The 24,978-nt window shown below is 43.1% G+C and overlaps 1 protein-coding gene across 8 annotated transcripts in view; it reads right to left on the reverse strand.

The window, feature by feature from the left end:
- The window catches only part of LOC135556247 (CMP-N-acetylneuraminate-beta-1,4-galactoside alpha-2,3-sialyltransferase-like), a 106,189-nt gene that overhangs the window by 25,429 nt on the left and 55,782 nt on the right, over nt 1-24,978 (reverse strand). For 7 of the 8 annotated variants that reach the window (XR_010457967.1, XR_010457966.1, XR_010457965.1 and 4 more), the window contains 4 exons: nt 17,143-17,206; nt 16,485-16,580; nt 16,040-16,226; nt 5,477-5,623 (listed from right to left, as the gene is read on the reverse strand). Coding sequence is in view for 5 of the 8 variants with exons in the window: in XM_064989275.1 (XP_064845347.1) it covers nt 5,477-5,623; nt 16,040-16,226; nt 16,485-16,580; nt 17,143-17,206 (494 nt within the window). In the remaining 3 variants the exon portion in view is untranslated. The remainder of the gene's footprint in view (nt 1-5,476; nt 5,624-16,039; nt 16,227-16,484; nt 16,581-17,142; nt 17,207-24,978) is intronic. The other variant, XM_064989279.1, reaches the window with a different exon arrangement.

Below are 24,978 nucleotides of genomic sequence, written 5' to 3' on the forward strand. Positions count from 1 at the left end.
GTGAGTGGGGCACGGCAGTCTGGGAGGCGAGGGCTGAGTGTATTAACCAGTATCAGGACTTTAAGGAGGAGATGATACGGGTTTTTGACCGTTCTGTTTTTGGCGAGGAGGCTTCCAGGGCCCTGTCTTCCCTATGTCAGGGGAATAGATCCATAACGGATTATTCTATTGAGTTTCGCACTCTCGCTGCCTCTAGTGACTGGAACGAGCCGGCTTTGCTCGCTCGTTTTCTGGAGGGTCTCCACGTCGAGGTTAAGGATGAGATCCTCTCCCGGGAGGATCCTTCCAGTCTGGACTCCTTAATAGCTCTCGCTATTCGAATAGAGCGACGGTTTGATCTTCGTCGCCGAGCTCGTGGAAAGGAGCTCACGTTCTCCGTTGCTCCCTCTCCACATCACTGCCACCTGCCGCATCACTGCCACCCTCCTCCGCCGGCTCGGATGCTGAGCCTATGCAGCTGGGGGTATTCGCATCTCGGCCAAGGAGAGGGAACGGAGAATCACCAATCGCCTCTGTCTCTACTGCGGCTCCGCTGGTCATTTTGTCACCTCATGTCCAGTAAAAGCCAGAGCTCATCAGTAAGAGGAGGGTTACTGGTGAGCGCAACTACTCAGGCCTCTCCTTCTGGATCACGCACTACCTTTCCGGTCCATCTCCGCTGGCCCGGTTCATCTGCTTCCTGCAGTGCCTTGATAGACTCTGGGGCGGAGGGCTGTTTTATGGACGAGACCTGGGCTCGGGAACATGACATTCCTCTCAGACAGTTAGGGAGCCCAGGGCCTTGTTCGCTTTAGATGGTAGTTCTCTCCCCAAGATTCAGCGTGAGACGCTGCCTTTAACCCTCACTGTCTCTGGTAATCATAGCGAAACCATTTCTTTTTTAATTTTTCGTTCACCTTTTACACCTGTTGTTTTGGGTCATCCCTGGCTAGTGCGCCATAACCCTTCTATTAATTGGTCTAGTAATACTATCCTATCCTGGAATGTTTCTTGTCATGTAACCTGTTTAATGTCTGCTATCCCTCCTGTTTCCTCTGTCTCTTCTTCACAGGAGGAGCCTGGCGATTTGACAGGGGTGCCGGAGGAGTATCACGATCTGCGCACGGTGTTCAGTCGTTCCAGGGCCACTTCTCTCCCTCCACACCGGTCGTATGACTGTAGTATTGATCTCCTTCCGGGAACTACTCCCCCGGGGTAGATTATACTCTCTGTCGGCTCCCGAACGTAAGGCTCTCGAGGATTATTTGTCGGTTTCGCTCGACGCCGGTACCATAGTCTCCTCCTCCTCCCCCGCCGGAGCGGGGTTTTTTTTTGTTCAGAAGAAGAACGGGTCCCTGCGCCCATGCGTGATTATCGAGGGCTGAATGACATAACAGTTAAGAATCGTTATCCGCTTCCTCTTATGTCTTCAGCCTTCGAGATCCTGCAGGGAGCCAGGTTTTTCACCAAATTGGACCTTCGTAACGCCTACCATCTCGTGCGCATCAGGGAGGGGGACGAGTGGAAGACGGCGTTTAACACTCCGTTAGGGCACTTTGAATACCGGGTTCTTCCTTTCGGCCTCGTTAACGCTCCAGCTGTCTTTCAGGCACTAGTTAACGACGTCCTGAGAGACATGCTGAACATTTTTGTTTTCGTTTACATGGACGATATCCTGATTTTTTCACCGTCTCTCTCGATTCATGTTCAGCACGTGCGTCATCCTCCAGCGCCTTTTGGAGAACTGTCTTTATGTGAAGGCTGAGAAGTGCACTTTTCATGCCGCCTCTGTCCCTTTTCTCGGTTCCGTTATTTCCGCTGAGGGCATTAAGATGGATCCCGCTAAGGTCCAGGCTGTCATTGATTGGCCCGTTCCTAAGTCACGCGTCGAGCTGCAGCGCTTTCTGGGCTTCGCTAATTTCTACCGTCGTTTCATCCGTAATTTCGGTCAGGTGGCAGCTCCTCTCACAGCCCTTACTTCTGTTAAGACGTGCTTTAAGTGGTCCGTTTCCGCCCAGGGAGCTTTTGATCTTCTTAAGAATCGTTTTACATCCGCACCTATTCTTGTTACACCTGACATCTCTAGACAGTTTGTTGTTGAGGTTGACGCGTCAGAGGTGGGCGTGGGAGTCATTCTTTCTCAGCGCTCTCTCTCTGACGGCAAGGTCCATCCTTGCGCGTTTTTCTCTCATCGCTTATCGCCGTCAGAACGTAACTATGATGTTGGTAATCGCGAACTGCTCGCCATCCGCTTAGCCCTAGGCGAATGGCGACAGTGTTTGGAGGGGGCGACCGTTCCTTTTGTCGTTTGGACTGACCATAGGAACCTTGAGTACATCCGTTCAGCCAAACGACTTAATGCGCGTCAGGCTCGTTGGGCTCTGTTTTTCGCTCGTTTCGAGTTTGTTATTTCTTATCGTCCGGGCTCAAAAACACCAAACCTGATGCTTTATCTCGTCTCTTCAGTTCTTCTGAGGTCTCCACCGACCCCGATGGGATTCTCCCTGAGGGGCGTGTTGTCGGGTTGACTGTCTGGGGAATTGAGAGGCAGGTAAAGCAAGCACTCGCTCACACTCCGTCGCCGCGAGCTTGTCCTAGGAACCTTCTGTTCGTTCCCGTTCCTACTCGTCCGGCCGTTCTTCAGTGGGCCCACTCTGCCAAGTTAGCCGGCCACCCCGGCGTTCGGGGTACGCTCGCTTCCATTCGCCAGCGTTTCTGGTGGCCCACTCGGGAACGTGACGCGCGTCGATTTGTCGCCGCTTGTTCGGTCTGCGCGCAGACTAAATCTGGGAACTCTCCTCCTGCCGGCCGTCTCAGACCGCTTCCCATTCCCTCTCGACCGTGGTCTCACATCGCTTTAGATTTTATCACCGGACTGCCTTCATCAGCGGGAAGACAGTTATTCTTACGGTTGTCGATAGATTCTCTAAGGCGGCTCATTTCATTCCTCTCGATAAGCTCCCTTCTGCTAAGGAGACGGCTCAGATCATTATCGAGAATGTTTTCCGAATTCATGGCCTTCCGTCTGACGTCGTTTCCGACAGAGGCCCGCAGTTCACGTCTCAATTTTGGAGGGAGTTTTGCCGTTTGATTGGGGCTTCCGTCAGTCTCTCGTCCGGCTTTCATCCCCAGTCTAACGGTCAAGCCGAACGGGCCAATCAGACTGTTGGTCGCATTTTACGCAGTCTTTCTTTTCGTAACCCTGCGTCTTGGTCAGAACAGCTCCCCTGGGCAGAGTCGCCCACAACTCGCTTCCCTCGTCTGCTACCGGTCTATCCCCTTTTCAGTGTAGCCTCGGGTACCAGCCTCCGCTGTTCTCATCTCAGCTCGCCGAGTCCTGCGTCCCCTCCGCTCAGGCTTTTGTCCAGCGTTGCGAGCGCACCTGGAAGGGGGTCAGGTCGGCACTTTGCCGTAATAGGGCGCAGACTGTGAGGGCCGCTAATAAGCGTAGGACCAAGAGTCCTAGATATTGTTGCGGTCAGAGAGTATGGCTCTCCACTCAGAACCTTCCCCTTAAGACAGCTTCTCGCAAGTTGGCCCCGCGGTTCATTGGTCCGTTCCGTATTTCCCAGGTCATTAATCCTGTCGCAGTGCGACTTCTTCTCCCGCTATCTTCGTCGCGTTCACCCGGTCTTCCATGTCTCCTGTGTTAAGCCCGTTCTTCGCGCCCCCGCTCGTCCCTCCCCCCCCATCCTTGTCGAGGGCGCACCCATCTACAGGGTTCGTAAGATTTTGGACATGCGCCCTCGGGGCCGTGGTCATCAGTACCTAGTGGATTGGGAGGGGTACGGTCCTGAGGAGAGGAGTTGGGTTCCCTCTCGGGACGTGCTGGACCGTTCGCTGATCGATGATTTCCTCCGTTGCCGCCAGGTTTCCTCCTCGAGTGCGCCAGGAGGCGCTCGGTGAGTGGGGGGGGTACTGTCATGTCTTGTTATGTCTGTTCCTGTCCTTTCTCTTCATTCTCTCTCTCTGCTGGTCTTTTTAGGTTACCTTCTCTGTCTCTCATTCTTCAGCTGTTCTACATCTCCTCTAACTAGCTCATTCACTCTTTCACACCTGTTCTCTCTTCCCCCTCTGATTAGGTCTCTATTTCTTTCTCTGTTCCTGCTACTTTCAGTGTCTGATTCTTTTTTGTGTTTTTTGATGCCAGAAGCAAGCTGTCGTCTCGTTTGCTTCCACCTTGTCCTGTCCTGTCGGAGTCTGCCTGGCAGGAGCATCCTGCACTATACTAACGTTCTTTTTGTTCCGCTGACAACGTTGGAAGAGGATTTATGCCATTCCTGTATTTTCATTAAAGAACTCTGTTTTCTGTTAAAACCGCTTTTGGGTCTTCACTCAAGTTCATAACATATATGGCCGATATCTAAGTTTATTGTACTATTGATGTGTTTAATTCATATTGAGATCATTGCACAAATATCAATACGCTGCTGAGTTTTTCACGCTCAACAGTTTCCCGTGTGTATCAAGAATGGTCCACCACCCAAAGGACATCCAGCCAAATTAGACACAACTGTTGTAGGCATTGGAGTCAACATGGGCCAGCATCCCAGTGGAACGGTTTTGGCGCCTTGTAGTCCATGCCTTTGACGAATCGAGGCCTACAGTCCTTGCTCCCTCCATGGCTCGGAGCCATGCCTATATAGGTGTGGATGTTGCAACAGGGAAGCGCATCTTCTTTAGACGCTATGGCAAAGCTACTGATTGATAAGAAGGGCCAACCAACTCTAGCCTCCACATCTCCATCCCAGGTCTACTAGGTGTGGACATTTATTTTTTTATTTTATTTTTTTATTTCACCTTTATTTAACCAGGTAGGCTAGTTGAGAACAAGTTCTCATTTGCAACTGCGACCTGGCCAAGATAAAGCTTAGCAGTGTGAACAGACAACACAGAGTTACACATGGAGTAAACAATTAACAAGTCAATAACACAGTACAAAAAAGGGGAGTCTATATACATTGTGTGCAAAAGGCATGAGGAGGTAGGCGAATAATTAAAATTTTGCAGATTAGCACTGGAGTGATAAATGATCAGATGGTCATGTACAGGTAGAGATATTGGTGTGCAAAAGAGCAGAAAAGTAAATAAATAAAAACAGTATTACGAGGATGTTACTAAAAGCTACTACTATCGGGCACCTGGAGGGTCAGCTGTGTGTCTACAGTGTGTTAGGGTAGTATGTTCGAGCTGACCTGGTCTGCTGTGTGTCAGGGCTGACCTGTCCTGATAGGAGCAGACACACAGACAAGGAGAGAACATGAACCAGTGCAGCCCAGCCCAGCCATTAACACATGCTTATGTGTGAAACAGCTGAGGTTTTTTTTTCTTTATATTTAATTTCTTAGAATGTAATTTAACTACCTTGAGTATCCTGGTAACACATATTCTGCAAGCTATTTATGTAAATGACTAGTTGTTAGCTGTATAAAATCAGGGCCTGATTATTGCGGTTGATGGCATTATGTTTCGATCAGTTAGTTTCCCAGTCTCTCACCCCTCTCCCCATCTGTCCCTTGTTGTGTGGCAGGCCAATGAACCTGAAGGCAGCCTCCTGGATGAAGTAAGGGTTGAGGATCCTCATCTCACTGGGCTCCCTGGGGACATGATGGGCCACAGACTTCCAGAACCCATCTGTACTATGCTACGTGAGAGAGAGTGAGAGAGAATGAGAGAGGGAGGGAGAGAGAGAGAGCGAGAGAAAGTGGAAGAAAGGTTCGTTTGAATAATAGCATTAAAAATGGTAAAAACAAATTAAGACATCTGTAATACATTTACCACTTGCTATAACAATGTGATGTCTCTCTATTGGTGATCTCCAACAGCACAAGTCATCCAGCTTCTAGACTTGACCATCAATTACAAGGGAGCTCAGCCAGCCCAGAGCACCTCAACATCTCTTCTCATCCGACCTGGGTTCAAATACTAATTTAAATAATTTCAAATACTTTGAGCTTTTGCTTTAGCCTACTTGGAATGCCAGATGGGCAAGATTTGACATTTTGGGACTATTCTATTGGTTCATTAAGTCAGCCAAGCAAAATCAAACACAGACGATGTATTTTAAATTATTTCAGTTTCATATTTGAAACAAGGTCTGCTTCTCATGTTCTTCTGCCTCATGATTAGTCATACATTCTTCTCTTCAGCTGAGAAACTGGCAAAGTGAGAGCTGATGCTTAGCAGTTGGTCAGTGAATTTTAACACACGTCACCTGTACAAATAAACCAGAGTGCTTCCTTTTGATATTTCCAAATAAAGAGTGACTAAAATATGGCCAAGTGGCTTTGAGGTGGTTTGGCTGTGTGCCCAGGACAAGCCCAGACACAACCCACCTCTCTGTCAGACCAGTTCTGAATAAAGAGCTTTTCTGATTCTAATGGGGCAACAACATCACAGCAAGGGACACATAAAGCCAGGACCAGGGACACAGTCCCCACTCCCCTAGGTAAACCAAAAACATATGGTCTCAGGTTTCACCTGGTTGTTCAGAGGGTGAAAAGTGTGGCTCAGTCGGTAGAGCATGGCGCTTGCAACGCCAAGCGTCGTGGGTTCGATTCCCGCTGGGGCCACCCATATGTAAAAGTATTGGCCCCAGCCGACTTGTAAGTCGCTTTGGACAAAAGCGTCTGCTAAATGGGATATATTATATTATTATTATATTAAGATGACACTTACTATTGAGTATTGCCTTTATTTGATTTATGATGAAGTATATTGTCCATGGTCTTGTTCAGATTCAACATGCCATCGTCAACAGAATATACCCAACGTTTTTGTTATGTTGAACCTGTCACATGTCAGTCACACAGACAGAGTTCCAGGTCCTGTAGCAAGATCCCAAGCTAGGTCTGATGGGCAGGGAGGAGAGCCCAAACGTTCCAGGTCGTAACCTAGCCTACTGTGGTGGGAGGAGGTCCAGGAAATCAGGGCTTATTTTTCTCTGGGGAGGCCACTCTACTGCACTAAGCATGCTGTATATACTTCACAGAGGTGTTCCAGATAACCTCAGACCGGCTTAGTCACATGGGGTTCCTTTTATGGGCTATGAGTTTATAAAAAGCAAGTAAAGAACACCTCACAGTACAGGCTTTGTATCATCTGTGTTTCCTTCTGTAAATAATATGTGTGAAATTTGATTTGATTTAGAATGGATCATTATCCCGCAACTGTCTCGAAACAGGGACAGGGGGAAAAAAACATGTAATCTATGCAAATAGCGAATGGAGGACACTTTTCCCATGGTTAATGTTCATGACAGCCAGGTAGGCTATACTGCTGTTGTAAAGAGAAGCAAAGTGTTTAATATCCAGAAAGTATGCCTAGCCTATAGAAAACTGATGGGATCCTCCTCTTTTTAATAGATGCCATCAAAACTGCTTTCTCACGTAATTGCATAGGCTATAGAAATGTTGCTCAACATGATTTGATTTTTGATCACATTTGCATTGATGTCAGAGTGGTTAGAGGGACAATAGAGTGCTGAGTACCAGGCAGTTAGCAAGCTTGGTAGGCTACTAATGACCATCAGGAGCATCAGAGTTAAGAGAAGCCTCGTTACGGTGACTAAACGGTCCTGTGGAATATTACTGAGGTCATGACTAGTGACTGCCGGTGTGGCTGTAATATGGTCACCGTAACAGCCCTATCTGTGGATCTGTTGGGTCGGTATACAAATTGTAGTTGGTCAAGAAAGTTGGGTAAGGTGGAGGTGTGATCTGATTTGCCGAAGGGTGGAGCAGGCAAGGGTCTTGTAGCCTTCCCAGAAGGGAGAGTAACAATGTGTAGCACGGGAGATGTGTTGGTAGATTTTCGGGAGCGTTTGCCTCAGATTTCCTTTATTAAAGACCCCAGCTACAATAATGCGGCCTCAGGATATGTAGTTTCCAGTTTGCACAAAGTCCAGTGTAGTTCCTCATGAGCCATTGCGGTGTCGGCTTGGGGGAGAAATATACAGGGCAGTGACAATAGACAAAGAAAATGATCTTGGGAGTTAATGTTGTCTGCATTTGATGGTGAGTTATTCCAGATCGGGAAAACAAAAGGACTTGAATTCCTGTACATTACCACAATCACACCATGATATGTTAATCATGAGACATACCTCCCACCTTAGTTTTTTCCAAAGAGTTCTTTCTTCCTGTCAGCGCAATGTAAAGAGAACATTGTTGGCTGTATGGATGGGGACAATATATACGGAGAGAGTCTTGATTCCGTAAAACAGAGCATGTTACAGTAACTAATGTCTCACTGAAAGGAGATCCTAGCCCTGAGCTCATCTACTTTATTGTCCAGGGGGCTGAATGTTTTAGCGAGTAATATACTCGGAAGCGGTGGATGGTTTGCTCGCAGCCTGACTAGAACTCCTCCCTCTGGTGGAGCGTCTGGGATGAATGGGGCTGCCTCTGGAAATCCAAACAAAAGATCCAGGTTAGGGAAGTAATTTCTCGTCAAATGTCTGGTGAGTGACCGCCGATCAAATGTTCAAAAGTTATTTTTCGGTTGTAGGAAATGATACTAGAAACTTTCGGAGAAAATAATGTAAGTCATAACACCAATAAAGCGAAATACTGCAAAGTTGCCAGGGAGATAGAAACAGGGTGACCGTGTCTGTCGGCGCCATCTTGTCTGAACTGAGGACATACAACCACAACTTGCACTATAAATGCTTTGCATAAGTACTTGGGATAAATACATTTTGAAATGAATGTCTTTAGTGAAGGCCACTACTTCATGGGCTGTATTGCAGTGTTAGTTACAGTGCCTTGCGAAAGTATTCGGCCCCCTTGAACTTTGCGACCTTTTGCCACATTTCAGGCTTCAAACATAAAGATATGAAACTGTATTTTTTTGTAAAGAATCAACAACAAGTGGGACACAATCATGAAGTGCAACGACATTTATTGGATATTTCAAACTTTATTAACAAATCAAAAACTGAAAAATTGGGCGTGCAAAATTATAACTATAACTTGTGAATGATATATTATCACTTGTGTATGATGCCCAGCTTAAGGCAAGAAACAGCGCATGCCTTTTTGCTGCGAATTCAAATCATACTCGCAACTATATATCACAACTAAAGTGGCCAAATAACTTAAGATTAAGCACATAATCTGCTTTACAACTGGTGTAGAGCCTAATAATTAAGCATTATATGCATAATTGCATTTGCGATTACTTTTGAGAATAGTGTCTTCCCGCTAAATTGCATTTTGGAACATTCGTGCTTATACAGCAGTTCTTTTAAAAGTTGCGTCGTACTGCAGCACAGCTTGCGGACTGCCGCATAATTCTATGGCACGTTATTTAAGTGTCAGCCATTGTTGCAATTAATGATAGTTAGTGCTAATTTGACCACCAGAGGGCATCTTTGAGAAGCATTTGACAGTTTTTAATATTGGCTGTACTAGAGAATTTAAACACTTTTTTGTAAGAACATAGTATATGGAATTGATTTTAAGAAATGGAGCTTAATTTGATTCATAATATGTTGTTCCTATTCCAAGAAAAATTATAAACGAAACCCTCAGAGTTTCCATTAGGAAAATATGTCGCTGTACAACATGACCGGTCAGGAGAAGGCTACTAAAGGGAGATAATCCTAACATTTCCACACCCTAATTGTAGGCTAACCAATACCCAAACTGAAATTCCGTGAAAATAAAAATATAATTGATTTATCAAGACCAGTCCCCAAGCTTGTCTCAAAGCAGTATGAAACGGTGCTGAAATGGTTAGTTGACCAAAATAATGCTTAAATAAATCACCTGCTGGTCTTTACTGTACGCTGCACATTTTTACATTGTATTCTATTTCCAGCAAGACTGTTCAAGCCATCGACTCACTGATGGTTGAAGATGATGAGTGATCGGCAAAAGCAATCAACATCGCTCTTATTACAGTCAGAACGAAAATGGCGTCGGAGAAGATGGCTGATGATTTACGTGCTCCTAACCAACTGTGCTATTTTGTTAGTTTTTTTTTGCGTTGTTTGTCCCATATTTCTTTACTTATTTTGTACATAATGTTGCTGCTATCGTCTTTTATGACCGAAAAGGACTTCTGGACATCATTTACATTTACATTTAAGTCATTTAGCAGACGCTCTTATCCAGAGCGACTTACAAATTGGTGAATTCACCTTCTGACATCCAGTGGAACAGCCACTTACAATAGTGCATCTAAATCATTTAAGGGGGGGGGGGGTGAGAAGGATTACTTATCCTATCCTAGGTATTCCTTGAAGAGGTGGGGTTTCAGGTGTATCAGAACAGCGATTACTCACCTCGACCTGGAAGAAGCTTTTTCCTTTAATGAGTCCGACAAGCCTGATGCGAAGGATATAGTGCTTTCCCGGGAACAGACCGAAATCCCTGTGATTTCAGTGAAGGAAATACAGAGAAAAAGGGGGCGGAGGTCGGGCTGCCTTCTGAAAATTCGTAGGCGAGCGAGTAAACTCCCACTGCCATCCGTTCGATTGGCCAACGTGCAATCATTGGAAGATAAAACCGACTAACTACGATCAAGATAATCCTACCAACAGGACATTAAAAAAATCGGTGAAAAACGTATGTTTCACAGAGTCATGGCTGAACGACGACACAGATAAAATGGAGCTGGCGGGATTTTCCATGCACCACCAGAACAGAGACGCAACGTCTGGTAAGACGAGGGGTGGGGGTGTGTGTCTATTTGTCAATAATAGCTGGTGCGTGATCTCTAATATTAAAGAAGTCTCGAGGTATTGCTCGCCTGAGGTAGAGTACCTTATGATAAGCTGTAGTCCACACTATCTACCAAGAGAGTTCTCATCTATATTATTCATAACTACTGTATCTATTTACCTCCAAAAACTGATGCTGGCACTAAGACCGCACTCAACCAACTCTATAAGGCCATAAGCAAACAAGAAAATGCTCATCCAGAAGCGGCGCTCCTAGTGGCCGGGGACTTTAATGAAGGCAAACTTAAAACCGTTTTACCTCATTTCTACCAGCATGTCACATGTGCAGCCAGAGGGAAAAAAACTCAAGACCACATTCACTCCAAACACAGAGATTCATACAAAGCTCTTCCTCGCCCTCCATTTGGCAAATCTGACCATAATTCTATCCTCCTGATTCCTGCTTAAAAGCAAAAACAAAAGCAGGAAGTACCAGTGACTCGCTAAATATGAAGTGGTTAGATGACGGGAATGCTCTGCTACAGGACTGTTTTGCTAGCACAGACAGGAATATGTTCCGGGATTCATCCAATGGCATTGAGGAGTATACCACCCTTTAACAGCTTCTACCCCCATACCATAAGACTAAATAAATAAAATGGCCACTGGACTATTTACATTGACACCACTCCCATTTGTTTTTTACACTGCTGCTACTCACTGTTTATTATCTATGCATAGTCACTTCACCCCTACCTATATGTACAAATTACCTCATCTAACCTGTACCCACACACATTGACTCGGTACCGGTACCCCCTATATGTAGCCTCGTTATTGTTATTTTATTGTTACTTTTTGATCTTTTTTACTTTAGTCTATTTGGTAAATATTTTTTAGTCTTTCTTGAACTCCACTGTTGGTTATGGGCTTGTAAGTAAGCATTTCACGGTAAGGTCTACACATGTTGTATTCGGCGCATGTGACATAAAGTTTGATTTGACTCCAATCAAGTTGTAGATCAATGGTAACAGGATGCACCTGAGCTAAATTTCAAGTCTCATAGCAAAGGGTCTGAATACTTATGTAAATAAGGTATTTAAAACATTTTTTTAAATACATTTCCAAACATTTCTAAAAACCTGTTAACCTTTGTCATTATGGGATATTGTGTGTAGATTGATGAGGGGAAAAAACGATTTAATACTTTTTACAATAAGGATGTTATTTATCAAAATGTTGAAAAAGTCAATGGGTTTGAATACTTTCCGAATGCACTGTATGTATTTGTGTAATGATGTTATATGATATACTGTTTTATTTTATTGTATGATATGCCTAATGTGTCTGCACCCCAGGAAGAGTAGGGGATCCAACAATAAATAGAAATACCCACCTGTCTGTCACTGTGTGAATAGTGATCCAGACTCACAGGACCACCCCAGTGATATGCCTATCATCCATCCATTCACTGTCTGTCTATGGGCATTGGGCAGGCCAGGAAAGCCCAGATCTGAGATACTGTTGCTCTCTGATGCGCATCAGACCCCTGAATCCCATAGCCTGTCAGCCTCCAGCCCTGCTCCCCCCCCCAACCCTCTGAAACCCACACACCCTGACCCACCTCCTGCTCTAAGTGATCAGAGCATCGACAAGGACAGGAGGGAGTCTGTCTATGGAGCCCCTATAGATGTCCATATCCATGCAATTAATGCCAACTTCAGATACAATACTATAGGATTGATTTGACTCTGACCCATCCTTCTGTAAAGATTGGAGAATGAAGCGAGGAAGGGAGAATAAGGTATGCTGTTATTTTGAAAGTAGGAATGTGTTGTATGTGTTCTATTCCCATTCAACCATGAAGCAATGACCATAGTGACTGTAACCAGAGCTAGACATTTTTCTTCTCAGAGACCAAAACCATGTCAGTCACAGCCCTCTACAAAGCAACCTTAAAATGTCATTGCCCTCTATACTAAAAAGCAACATTGGAATGCTGCTCTAAAACTTTGGATTAAAATGTACTGTATGGTTATTATTATATTCACATTGATTTACAAGCAGGGATTAGAGTTATACCCCTTAAATGAAGACAGAGAAATTCCACAAGGACAATGACACCTCCCAATCCCATTCTGTGTCCCCACTTGCTTCAAGATGTCCACCATTGTTTCTGAACCCAAGAAAGTGAAGTTAACTGAACTAAATGACTATCGCCCAGCAGAACTCACTTCTGTCATCATGCTTTGAGAGGCTAGTTAGGAACATATCACCTCCACCTTACCCGACATGCTAAACACACTACAATTGGCATACTGCCCCAACAGATCCACGGATGACGCAATCACCATCGCACTGCACACTGCTCTATCCCATCTGGACAAGAGGAACACCTATGTAAGAATGTTGTTCATCGACTACAGCTCAGCCTTCAACACCATAGTGCTCTCCAAGCTAATCACTAAGCTCGGGCCCTGGTTCTGAACCCTGCCCTGTGAAACTAGATCCTGGACTTCCTGACAGGCTGACCCAGGTGGTGAAGGCAGGCAACAACACCACCGCTACACTGATCCTCAACAGGGAGCCCAACATGGGTGTGTGCTCAGCCCCCTCCTGTACTCCCTGTTCACCCATGACTGCATGGCTACGCACGTCTCCAACTCAATCATCAAGTTTGCAGACGACACTACAGTGGTAGGCTTAATTACCAACAATGATGAGACAGCCTACAGGGAGGAGGTGAGGGCCCTGGTGGAGTGGTACCAGGAAAATAAACTCCCTCAAACTTGAAAGTGTATTTCAGGGTTTCTTCTGGATCAAAAAGTGGCTTAGCTAGTGGGTGTGGAAGGGGGCATGGCAATGGATGTGGTCGGCCAATTGCGATGGCTGAATTTTGGAGAACATTTTAGAGGCTCCCATCTTGGAGGTGTAGAGAAAATGTTACAGGTTTAAAGCAAATTTCCTGCGTTTCTACATATTCTGCCATGGAGCTGAGAGAAAATGTTGCCATCTTAACACTCATTTCCTGCAATTTTATGCATTTGCCATGGCTAAGGATGTGTTCTTATAACAAAATACATACTGCTAAATTAATTGTCTTGGGAACTTTCATTTCTCCCAGACTGTTTAGCTTTTATTCTGGTGATAAAAATATCGAGATACATTATCTTTTCTACATGTTGTATATCTGTTGTGGTCATTTAAGGTTACACTGAAAACGGTGTTCCATCCCAAAAATGTATTTAGTTTTTTACATTGTTTGGACTGAGGCGGCCCCAAAAAATACATACATATTCTTCATTCAATTCAGTATGGTATAATGACAGTAAATATGAATTCTCCAGTCACAACAAGTGCGGAGTTCCAAAGTCAGATTATAAGGCTATTATTATCTAGTAATATCCAATTTTTATTTTACCTTTATTTAACTAGGCAAGTAAGTTAAGAACAAATTCTTATTTTCAATGACAGCCTAGGAACAGTGGGTTAACTGCCTGTTCGGGGGCAGAACGACAGATTTGTACTTGAACTTGCAACCTTCCGGTTACTAGTCCAATGGTCTAACCACTAGGCTACCCTGCCAATTGTGGTAAACAGTGTGGTAAAGATGGGTATAAACAGGTACGTGACAAAATAATGAAACACCAACATAAAGTGTATTAATACGACATTGGGCCACCATGGGCCAGAACAGCTTCAATGTCCCTTCACATAGATTCTACAAGTGTCTGGAACTCTATTAGAGGAATGCGACACCATTCTTCTATGAGAAATTCCATGATTTGGTGTTTTGTTGATGGTGGTGGAAAACACTGTCTCAGGGTCCGCTCCAGAATCTCCCATAAGTGTTCAAAAGTGGAGATGCATAAAGATGGCGGCCAGCATGCACTTACCACAAATTCCAAGTTCGCTAAATTCCTAAAAAAATGTTTATGGTCATTAGCAGAGTATACATGATCCCAATTCTAGCTTTAAGATGCTGGCAATTATTGGCACATTAAACCATATCGCACTCCCTACTGTAGTTTAAAAACTCAGTGGATAGTGAAAATGTCAAGAACTTTGAACGTTTCTTCAAGTGCAGTCGCAAAACTATCAAGCACTATGATGAAACTGGCTCTCATGAGGACCTCCACACTAAAAGAAGACCCAGAGTTACCTCTGCTGCAGAGGATACGTTCATTAGAGTTACCAGGCTCAGAAATTGCAGCTCAAATACATGCTTCACAGAGTTCAAGTTACAGACTCATCCCAACATCAACTGTTCAGAGGAGACTGCGTGAATCAAGCCTTCATGGTAGAATTGCTTAAAAAACACCACTACTAAAGTACACAAATATGAAGAAGAGACTTGCTTGGGCCGAGAAACACGAGCAATCAACATTAGATCGGTGGAAAACTGTCCTTTGGTCTGATGAGTCCAAATTTGAGATTTCTGGTTCCAACCGCCGTGTCTTTGTGAGATGCAGAGTAGGTGAACGGATAATCTCTGCATGTGTGGTTCCCACCGTGAAGCACAGAGGAGGTGTGATGGTGTGGGGGTGCTTTGCTGGTGACACTGTCTGTGATTTATTTAGAATTCAAGGCACACTTAACCAGCATGGCTACCACAGCATTCTGCAGCGATATGCCATCCCATCTGGTTTGCGCTTAGTGCGACTATCATTTGTTTTTCAACAGGACAATGACCCAACACACCTCCAGGCTGTGTAAGGGCTATTTTACCAACTAGGAGAGTGATGGAGTGCTGCATCAGATGACCTGGCCTCCAAAATCAACCAACAATGTAGAAAATAGTAAAAATAAAGAAAAACCCTTGAATGAGTAGGTGTCCAAACTTTTGACTGGTACTGTATGTTTTGATAAAGTTTGAATAACAACTAAAGTAGCTAAATAACGTCTTACAATTAAGCACGTTAATCTGCTTTACAAGGGTTGTAGAGCCTAACTGGCATACATAAGCACTGCCTGAGTTTCAAGTTTGGGGAAGATAATTTTCACAATGAAAACTGATTTAAAGATAGTTTGCATTCAATTTCAATGCTAATTGCATTAACTCCAGTAACAGGAATTTGCCCAATTATAATACAACTCAAGTTAAAAAATTCTAAATAACAATTCCATTTAAATATTTTTTTATTTTCCAATTCAATTCCAATTCAGACCGTCTGAATTCCAATTCCATTCCAGGGATGATTTTCTTTTACAATATGACAAGTAAATTCCAAGTAAATTCTCCACTTCCTGCTTGAATTCCAGAATTTAATTTGAAATTAAATTGGAATTGAGCCCAACCCTGATGTTCTCATGACATGGCTTTAACGTTTTCTCCATGAATTGGGATTCAATTGGAACTTTACCTAACGTTGTAGGAACTGGATTACCACTTACCAGCCTCTCTTTAAAGATCATGGACCGCAGCCATTTGAAGTCGAGAGTTTTGAAGGCAGAGAGAACGAAGAGGGAGTCCTGTTCGTAGCGTTCAGTCTTCTGGATGGCTCCCTCTGGGTAGGTGATACGCATAGTGGTCCGGGAGCCCACATCTTTCTCATAGCCACTCACTGGGGCCTCGTTCAACCTGCAACACACACAGGTCAACTGGGACTAGGAATCTATAAACATATGGTTCTCACAATCACTGGCTCTTACTCAATTGGTCTTTCCTTAATTCCTCGCATCCACTCTCTTCGCCTCCTTCTCAAAACATATTGGAGAAGGTCAGAACGTTGGATGTTCTCCTCTAGTGCTCTTGAGAAGGAGGCGAGGATAGAGGATGTAAGGAATCTAGAAAATATTATTTAAGAACCCTGGAGTTGATGTGCCTTTTAAAACTGACCTTGCAATCACATTGTACTCGTCAATCCTTGCACCCATAGACTTGTTGGTCAGAATAGCACCATTTCCCATGATTATGCACTTTTTACAACTCAGACTAGAGGAGCAGGAAAAGAACAGCAGAAAAACAACATTTCTGTGAGGTTTGTGAAGAGAGGAAAATGACAAGTACTGCAGTGATTTATTCTGATATTATGTGTAGTTGTGCAATTGCTATCAGGTTCCCTGACACCATTATGTAGTAGAGAATGTGACCTGTGTTAAGACTGAGTTTTACATTCCAGGTGGAAAATTAAACACATTCCCAATTTCCTTAGTTGATGATATCAGGTCAGCAAATAATGGTCGTGGGAAGAACCAAGCCCTTAACAAGACAGAACACTGGAAAATCAGCAATGTTTTCGGGATTGGTAGAACATATTTCTTGCCTGGTCCCAGATCTGTTTGTGCTGTCTAGCCAATTTATATGGTTGTTTTGGCATGACAATGACCAAAAATTGGCAAATCAGCAAAAACATATTTGGGACCAGGCTAGAATATTTCTGAGTAAGCTGAGAGTTTGCATACAGGTTAGTTTCTGAATGTCTTGAGAGGCAGGCATGACCCTTTAAACACCCCAAGATGCCCCCTGATGTTGCCGAGTTAGAGGTGTGAAATACCTGTCCAGCTCATCTTCCAGACCATAGCTCTTTGTGGCTGTCAGAATATTATCTATGATCTTTTCTGAGGAGAGAAGAGAAGATTTTTAAACCAGCACATTCTCTTGGCAGCAATCCTTGCACCCCAAGGAATGAGGTTACATCAGGTTTCCCCAAGGATAATGCCCCACTATGTTAAAGATAATTTAAAAAACAATACAAAAAATAAAAATAAAAACACTATAGTAAATACTACAGTAATATCTGCAAAAACACTAAATTAATTACTATAGTATTTACACCAGTTTTTACTAAAGTAATACTACAGTATTTATACTGCGACTCGTTTCAGGAAACTAGAAGTATGTCGCGCATCACTACACAGGAGAGCCATTTGAACCTAAACTTTTGTTTTATCAAAATATTTTTTGGGGCAGAAATACCTTCTGGAACGTGAAATTTCAGCCACCAAAATATATAGGAAACTTCCCACTAGTCAAGATTGGCTGAGATAATGAGAGGGCTGGACAAGGCGAGACATGAGTTCGGATTTGTCTGCCATGTAGCACGCTTCTGTCTATAACATGAGCTGGTAGGTATGTGTAGCTAATCCTTTCTAATGCAGCTTTTTTGAACAATATCACGTAGTAAAACCGTAAAAAGCGAAAGTGTTGCTCTCAGGTGGAATTAGAGTATGATAGCTAAGGAGACTGAGAATATTCTGTCATTTGATTGGAAATATGCAGAGGTAGTCGTAAAGAGAACACACAGAAGGCTATTGTATAAAACACCTGTCTCAGGACTACTTCAAATATAGGGCAACCATGGCATCTGTGAAAGAGAGGGAGAAGTATCTATCCATGTATACTGGTAAGATAGTCTAGCTAGCTACATTTGAAGTCGGAAGTTAACATACACCTTAGCCAAAAACATTTAAACTCAGTTTTTCACAAACAAAAGTTTACATACACTCAATAAGTATTTGGTAAAATTGCCTTTAAATTGTTTAACTTGGGTCAAACGTTTCAGGTAGCCTTCCACAAGCTTCCCACAATAAGTTGGGTGAGTGTTGGCCCATTCTGGTGTAACTGAGTCTGGTTTGTAGGCCTCCTTGCTCCCAAGAATGAACTAGACTTGTGGAGGTCTACAAATTTTTTTCTGAGGTCTTGGCTGATTTCTTTAGATTTTCCCATGATGTCAAGCAAAGAAGCACTGAGATTGAAGGTGGGCCTTGGAATACATCCACAGGTACACCTCCAATTGACTCAAATGATGTCAATTAGCCTATCACAGTGGTTCTTAACCTGGGTTCGAGGTCAAGACACACATCCGACTCATATAATTCATGATGACACACCTCGCTTGGCCATCGTTGGCTGCAGGTGATCACGCTACATCGCTTGGCCTATCTGTGCTGCAGGGAATTTGGTACGCTCAGTAGTCGACTTGTGACTGTCGTGATGGTACATCTTGTGATTTCTTTCTAAAAAAAATGAATCCCTTCATACTTACTTATGTCGAGCAAAAAATGAAAGTGGTCGGACGAATATGTACAATATGGATTTACATGTATAACGGAACGTGATGGGAGTCAGCGTCCTAACTGCATGATTTGCAATGCCAAGTTGAGCACCGGCAAAACTAAGAGAACACTTCCATAAGCTGCATGGAGATGGAAAATACAAGAACACAACGCTCACTGAATTCAAGGTGAAGAGAGCCAGATTCGATGAAAAGGCTACTCTGCCTGTTCTCGGCTTTGTACCCATCAACAAACTGATCCTCACAGCATCGTGCAAAGTTGCTTACTTGATCGCAAAACAGGGAAAACCACACACCATTGGTGAAACACTCATAAAACCAGCTGTGTTGAAGATGGCGAATATCATGCTGGGAAAAGAGGCTGAAGTTAAAGGTTATCCCAAATTCCTCTTTCAAATAACACCATCAGCGACAGAATAGAGAACATGAGCAAAGGCATCTTGGCTCAAGTAGTTGCAGATCTGATTTCAAGCCCGGCAAAATTCAGCCTTCAACTCAACGAGACCACAGACGTTTCCAATCTAAGCCAGCTTGCTGTATTCGTGCTCTATGTGAAAGACGACGTGATACAGGACATTTTTTTACAACAACAACAACAACTAATGCAGCCGATGTGAAGAAACTTGTGGATGACTTCTTCAAAGACAACAATCTTTCGTGGGATATGGTTTCTGCAATTTGTTCGGACGGAGCTCCAGTCATGCTGGGAAAAAAGTCTGGTTTTGGTGCGCTAGTGAAAGCCGATGCACCACACATCATTGTTACGCATTGTATTCTGCACAGGCATGGGTTGGCAACAAAAACCTTGCCTCCAAAACTGGCAGAACTATTAAAAATTATAGTGGAATGCGTGAACTATGTGCGAACTAGTGCTCTGAGGCACCGCATCTTCAGTGAGCTGTGTAAAGAAATGGGCTCTGAATTCGAGGTACTTCTGTACCATTTTAACGTTCTGTGATTATCCCGGGGACAGGTGCTGATTCGTGTTTTTGCCGTGCATGTGGAATTAGCCCTGTTTTTGCAAGAGCACCAACATTGTCATGCAGATTGCTTCAAAAATTCTGAGTTCATTCTCATTTTAGCGTACATGGCTGATATCTACGCAGCTCTCAATCATGTCAATCAAAAGATGCAGGGCGGTGGAGTCAACATCATCGAAGCGGAGGAAAACCTGAAGGCTTTTCAAAAAAAGCTACCATTATGGAAACGACGAAAAGAGAACGATAACTTCGCAAACTTTCCCCTGCTGGACAACTGTGTAAGTAAGATCGAAGATGTATCTGGAATCGGAGACATTTCTGTACCCGCTGAACTGAAGCAAGCAATTGCCACACACTTAGATGAGCTTGCAAAGTCTCTCGACGGATACTTCCCTACAAGAGAGTCATATCCAGCATGGGTGAGACAGCCGTTCACGTTTAGTGTTGAGACAACAGATGTCAATGATAAATACCTCGATGAAATCATTGAAATTCAGCAGAGCCAGGTTCAACAGCAACTCTTCAGAACAACAACGCTTTCACCGTTTTGGTGTCAACAAATGGTAATGTACCCTGTTATTGCTAAGAAAGCTCTGGAGATTTTCATACCGTTTGTTACAACATATCTTTGCGAGCAATCCTTTTCGAGGATGCTGGACATAAAAACAAAGAAAAGGAACTTTGTTGCGAAAATGACATGAGAGTGGCACTTGCCAAGGTAAAGCCGCGCATTTCTGAACTGGTCTCTGAAAGGAAACAGCAGAAGTCACACTGATTTGCAGTAAATATTCATTATTATGTTTTTGTTTTTGTGTGAAAATCATGTTTTGATGATTTTGTTCTTTGAACACAGTGATGTTGATGCACGGTTCATTTTGTGACCCAGTAAAATATATACCTATGTTTTGAATTTGAAAAACTCATTTAATTTTTCCAATTAAGAAGGGTTCGGTGAATGCGCATATGAAACTGGTGAGGTTCAGTACCTCCAACAAGGTTAAGAACCATTGGCCTATCAGAAGCTTCTAAAGCCATGACATCAAATTTTGGAATTTTCCAAGCTGTTTAAGGGCACAGTCATTTTAGTGTATGTAAACTTCTGACCCACTGGAATTGTGATACAGTGAATTATAAGTGAAATAATCTGTCTGTAAACAATTGTTGGAAAAATGACTTGTCATGCACAAAGTAGATGTCCTAACCGACTTGCCAAAACTATAGTTTGTTAACAAGACATTTGTGGAGTGGTTGAAAAACAAGTTTTAATGACTCCAATCTAAGTGCATGTATACTTCCGACTTCAACTTCACATTTTCATATATTACACATTTCTAATTTTGTCAAAGTTGTTTATTTAAAGCTTATTGTTAGCTAGCTGGCTAATGTGTGTTACTTTAGTAATATTATTTGTATCTCAGATCCATTTGCATTGCTAGTTATAGTCTAATGTTAGCTAGCTAGCTAACATTGTAACTGGTTGGTTAGCTACCTGCAGATTCATGCAGGGTAGTAACGATCTGAGTTGAGATTATGGTTCATTGTTTAGCTAGCTATGTCTAAACAAAAGACTCCACTATGCAAGTAACCATTTCAATAGAATCTTCATGATGTCACTGTGACAACTGTCAATAGACATAGCTGGTAAATTTGCTCTTGCTGTCTTCTCTGATTTCAGAGCACTTGTCTGAGTGTGCCAGAGCGCAGAATAACTGACGAATTTACGAACGCTCAACCCCCGTTGAATATGGCCGATGTCAGTAAACGTCAACAAAAAAGTGTCATTAAATTGTTGCCAGCAGCACAGTTATGGTCACCAAAGCTCTGGATAACATAAAACAGCCTAACCAGCTCTGCTAGGGGGTGTAAAATGGTCAGTGAGCTCTTCTCTCAAATGTGTCTGGAAGTAGCTAGCAAGCTAGCCAACGATAACCAGTTACCTTGAGTGCTTGACTGCACTTGTTAGGTCAGAACGCTCGGCTCAATCCTACTCCTCAGCCAGAGTGTTCAGTGTGCGCTCTAAACGCCCCCTAGAGCGAAAAGCTCTGAATTTGCGAAAGGACAATCTGACAATGCTCTGAGTTTACAAATGCCAAGAGCGCACTCTGGTACACCAGATTGAATTTACGAACACACCCATAGTATAAACCAGCCTCCTTAACCTCTTGAAACTCCCCATCCCGGATCCGGGATTGTGACTAAGCCTCAGGCTCATTAGCATAACGCAACGTTAACGATTTCTGAAAATCGCAAATAAAATTAAAATAATGCGTTTGCTCTCAAGCTTAGCCTTTTCTTAACAACACTGTCATCTCAGATTTTCAAAATATGCTTTTGAACCATAGAAATTGACTAATTTGTGTAAGAGTATGCAAAGCTAGCATAGCATTTTGTGTAGCATGTAGCACGCAACATTTTCACAAAAGCCAGATAACCAAATAAATAAAATCATTTACCTTTGAAGAGCTTCTGATGTTTTCAATGAGGAGACTCCCAGCCACATACCAAATGCGCAGTGTTTCCTGAAAGCGTCTGTGTGTAGGAGAAATCGTTCCGTTTTCTACATTGCGCCTGGCTACCGAAACGAACCGAAAATGCAGTCACCTACAACGTGAAACTTTTTCCGGATTAACTACATAATATCGACCGAAACATGGCAAACGTTGTTTGGAATCAATCCTCAAGGTGTTTTTTCACATATCTCTTCATTGACATGCAGTTCGTGGAAGCTTGCTTCTCTCTCTGTGCCCCATGGAAAAATACTGGCAGGTGACTTTTGCGCACCAATTTCGGCGCAGGACACCGGGCGGACACGTGGTAAATGTGGTCTCTTATGGTCAATCTTCCAACGATCTGCCTACAAATACGTCACAATGCTGCAGACACCTTGGGGAAACGACAGAAAGGGCAGACTCATTCCTCTTGCGTTCACAGCCATATAAGGAGATCATGAAAGACAGAGCCTCAAAAATCCTTGTCATTTCCTGGATGCCAAGTCATCTTGGTTTTGCCTGAAGCTCACGTTAAAGGGCACGCACAGAGAAGATATTTGTATTTCTGGACACGTCAGAGTGTTTTCTTTCGAACAGTAGCAATTATATGCATAGTCGAGCATCTTTTTGTGACAAAATATCTTGTTTAAAACGGGAACGTTTTTCTTCCAAAAATGAAATAGCGCCACCATAAGTGTAAGAGGTTAAAGAGATGGGTAGGGCTAGGGCTTAACAGGGTGTGAACAATGCTGAATGGGTGCAGACAAAGAGCTCTCCAGTAGGTGTACCAAAACATTCAAGGGCCATCAACTTTCAAAGCATAATAACTTTCTCATTATTCCTCAACTGCAGGGTATGATAGACCATTTTCTAGCTCTGAGTCTCTACTTTTATCCAAGGTTAAAAACACCATTTCAAATTTTGCAACATAAGACCAAATTGAGCCGGTCGGTCAACTATAGTAAACTTTACTACAGTATACTAGTCATGTCCACAAAAACACAACAGTGAATACTACAGTAAAGCCCATAAAAACAGTACAGTGAATACTATAGTATACTCCAGCAAAAACATTACAGTGAATACCATATTATATAAATATATTAATGCTTCAGTATTTCGAGCATAGTATTTTTCATATGGGCACTGGGAGGCCCTAAGTCTTTCTGTAAACTCTACAGTAAACAAATGCTCTCACTACCTCACTTTGTTTCTTGTCCTTACACACTGCTGGCCTTTATGCATCTTTGAAGTATGCTTCCCTTAAACTGAGATGCCCATTGTCTGCCTGTTCAACAACTCTTGCTATTTATCTAGTCAGTTATAGTTGGAATACATTATTTTATAGGAAGGAAAGACTTAAGTACTGTTTCCTCGTCCATACGTTCCCTGGGTCTTTCCACTATTTACATAGCCAGTTATTCTAGCAAGTCCTAGGGAGTAACTATGAAGTACAATTTCCTATAGTCCTTAGACTGAGATGCTCCTGTCTGCACAACAACACGAGCTCGGCCTATTTATATAGCCAGTTATTCTAGGAAGATATAAAAGGAAAGGAATGACTGCAATCCGGATGTTTTCTATACAATTGACAAGGGTAAATACACTTGGCCTATAATTCAGGAGATCAAGTTTAAATTAACAGTAATTGCCTAAACAATTGTGAGAGCTGAATCGCTGGACCATCTGTCACGAGATGAAAGTCCACATGATTTGACTGTATACTGTAGGCTTAGGCCAAGTAGGCTACTTGCGTGCTATTCGTGATTATTGACGTTAAACTAAATTGCCAGAGCATTAAATTGATATTAGGCACTTGTGTTCAATTCTCAGATGCAGTGGAGATCATAAAAACGATGACCCAAATATGACCCATTTTAGCAAAATATGTTTTTCAGTTAGCATACTTCTTTAAACATAATTATTACTGTAATTAGGTCATGATGCATTTAAAAAAAATGGAATCAGCCCATTGTTAAAACAATATTGCCTATAGCAGTGTTTCCTAATGCTGGTCCTGGGGACACAACAGGTGCACATTTTAGTTTTTGCCCTAGCACCAAACCCACAATTTCACTAGGCAATAGTTTGATGATGAGTTGAACAGTGCAAAAACAAAAATGTGCACGCTTTTGGGTCCCCAGACCCTGGATTAGGGAACATTGACTATAGTGAATTATACTATAGTAGATTATGTCACGGGATGTGTCAGTATGACACATGATTTTGAAAAAATGACACATCCCGTGACACAATCTACTATTGTATAATTGAGGATCACTCAGAGGCAGTGAAAAGCATTGATGTAGAGACAGTCTCAGCCCTGTCCAAAATGACTTGCATATCTGCATTTTGACTAACACTGGAGAGATGGGGAGGGAGAGGGCTGCATAATAAAAGGTATCCTTCTCCCAAAATAGTGCACTACTTTTGACCAGGGCCTATAGGGGTCTGATTAAAAGTAGTGCACTATATAGGCAAAAGGGTGCAATTTGGGACGCAGACAGGGAGAAGAGTTGTTGACTACTGTGGTGATATCCTAGATATAAACAGACAAGATCAATCAGGCTGGATGGGAATCATTTGAAAGGATTGTCTCTCCTTCCAGCCAAACCACACAGCTGGTATCAGATGAGGGCTAGGCTACCATAGCACCATCTGCAAAGGTGAGGCACCTAGGCTAGGCACACCCCTGAAACAGCCCAATGTCTGACAATGAAGGACTCTAGTTCTGCCAACCAATCAATAACAAGACAAAGGCTTACAGTATGACTTAATAATCTATGTTCAGGCAGAAGTGGAAACCACATGTTTAGTGTGATCCCTCAAACTGCCCTACTACCGAG

This window comes from Oncorhynchus masou, chromosome 15 (genome assembly GCF_036934945.1).
Source record: "Oncorhynchus masou masou isolate Uvic2021 chromosome 15, UVic_Omas_1.1, whole genome shotgun sequence".
Classification (NCBI taxonomy): domain Eukaryota; kingdom Metazoa; phylum Chordata; class Actinopteri; order Salmoniformes; family Salmonidae; genus Oncorhynchus; species Oncorhynchus masou.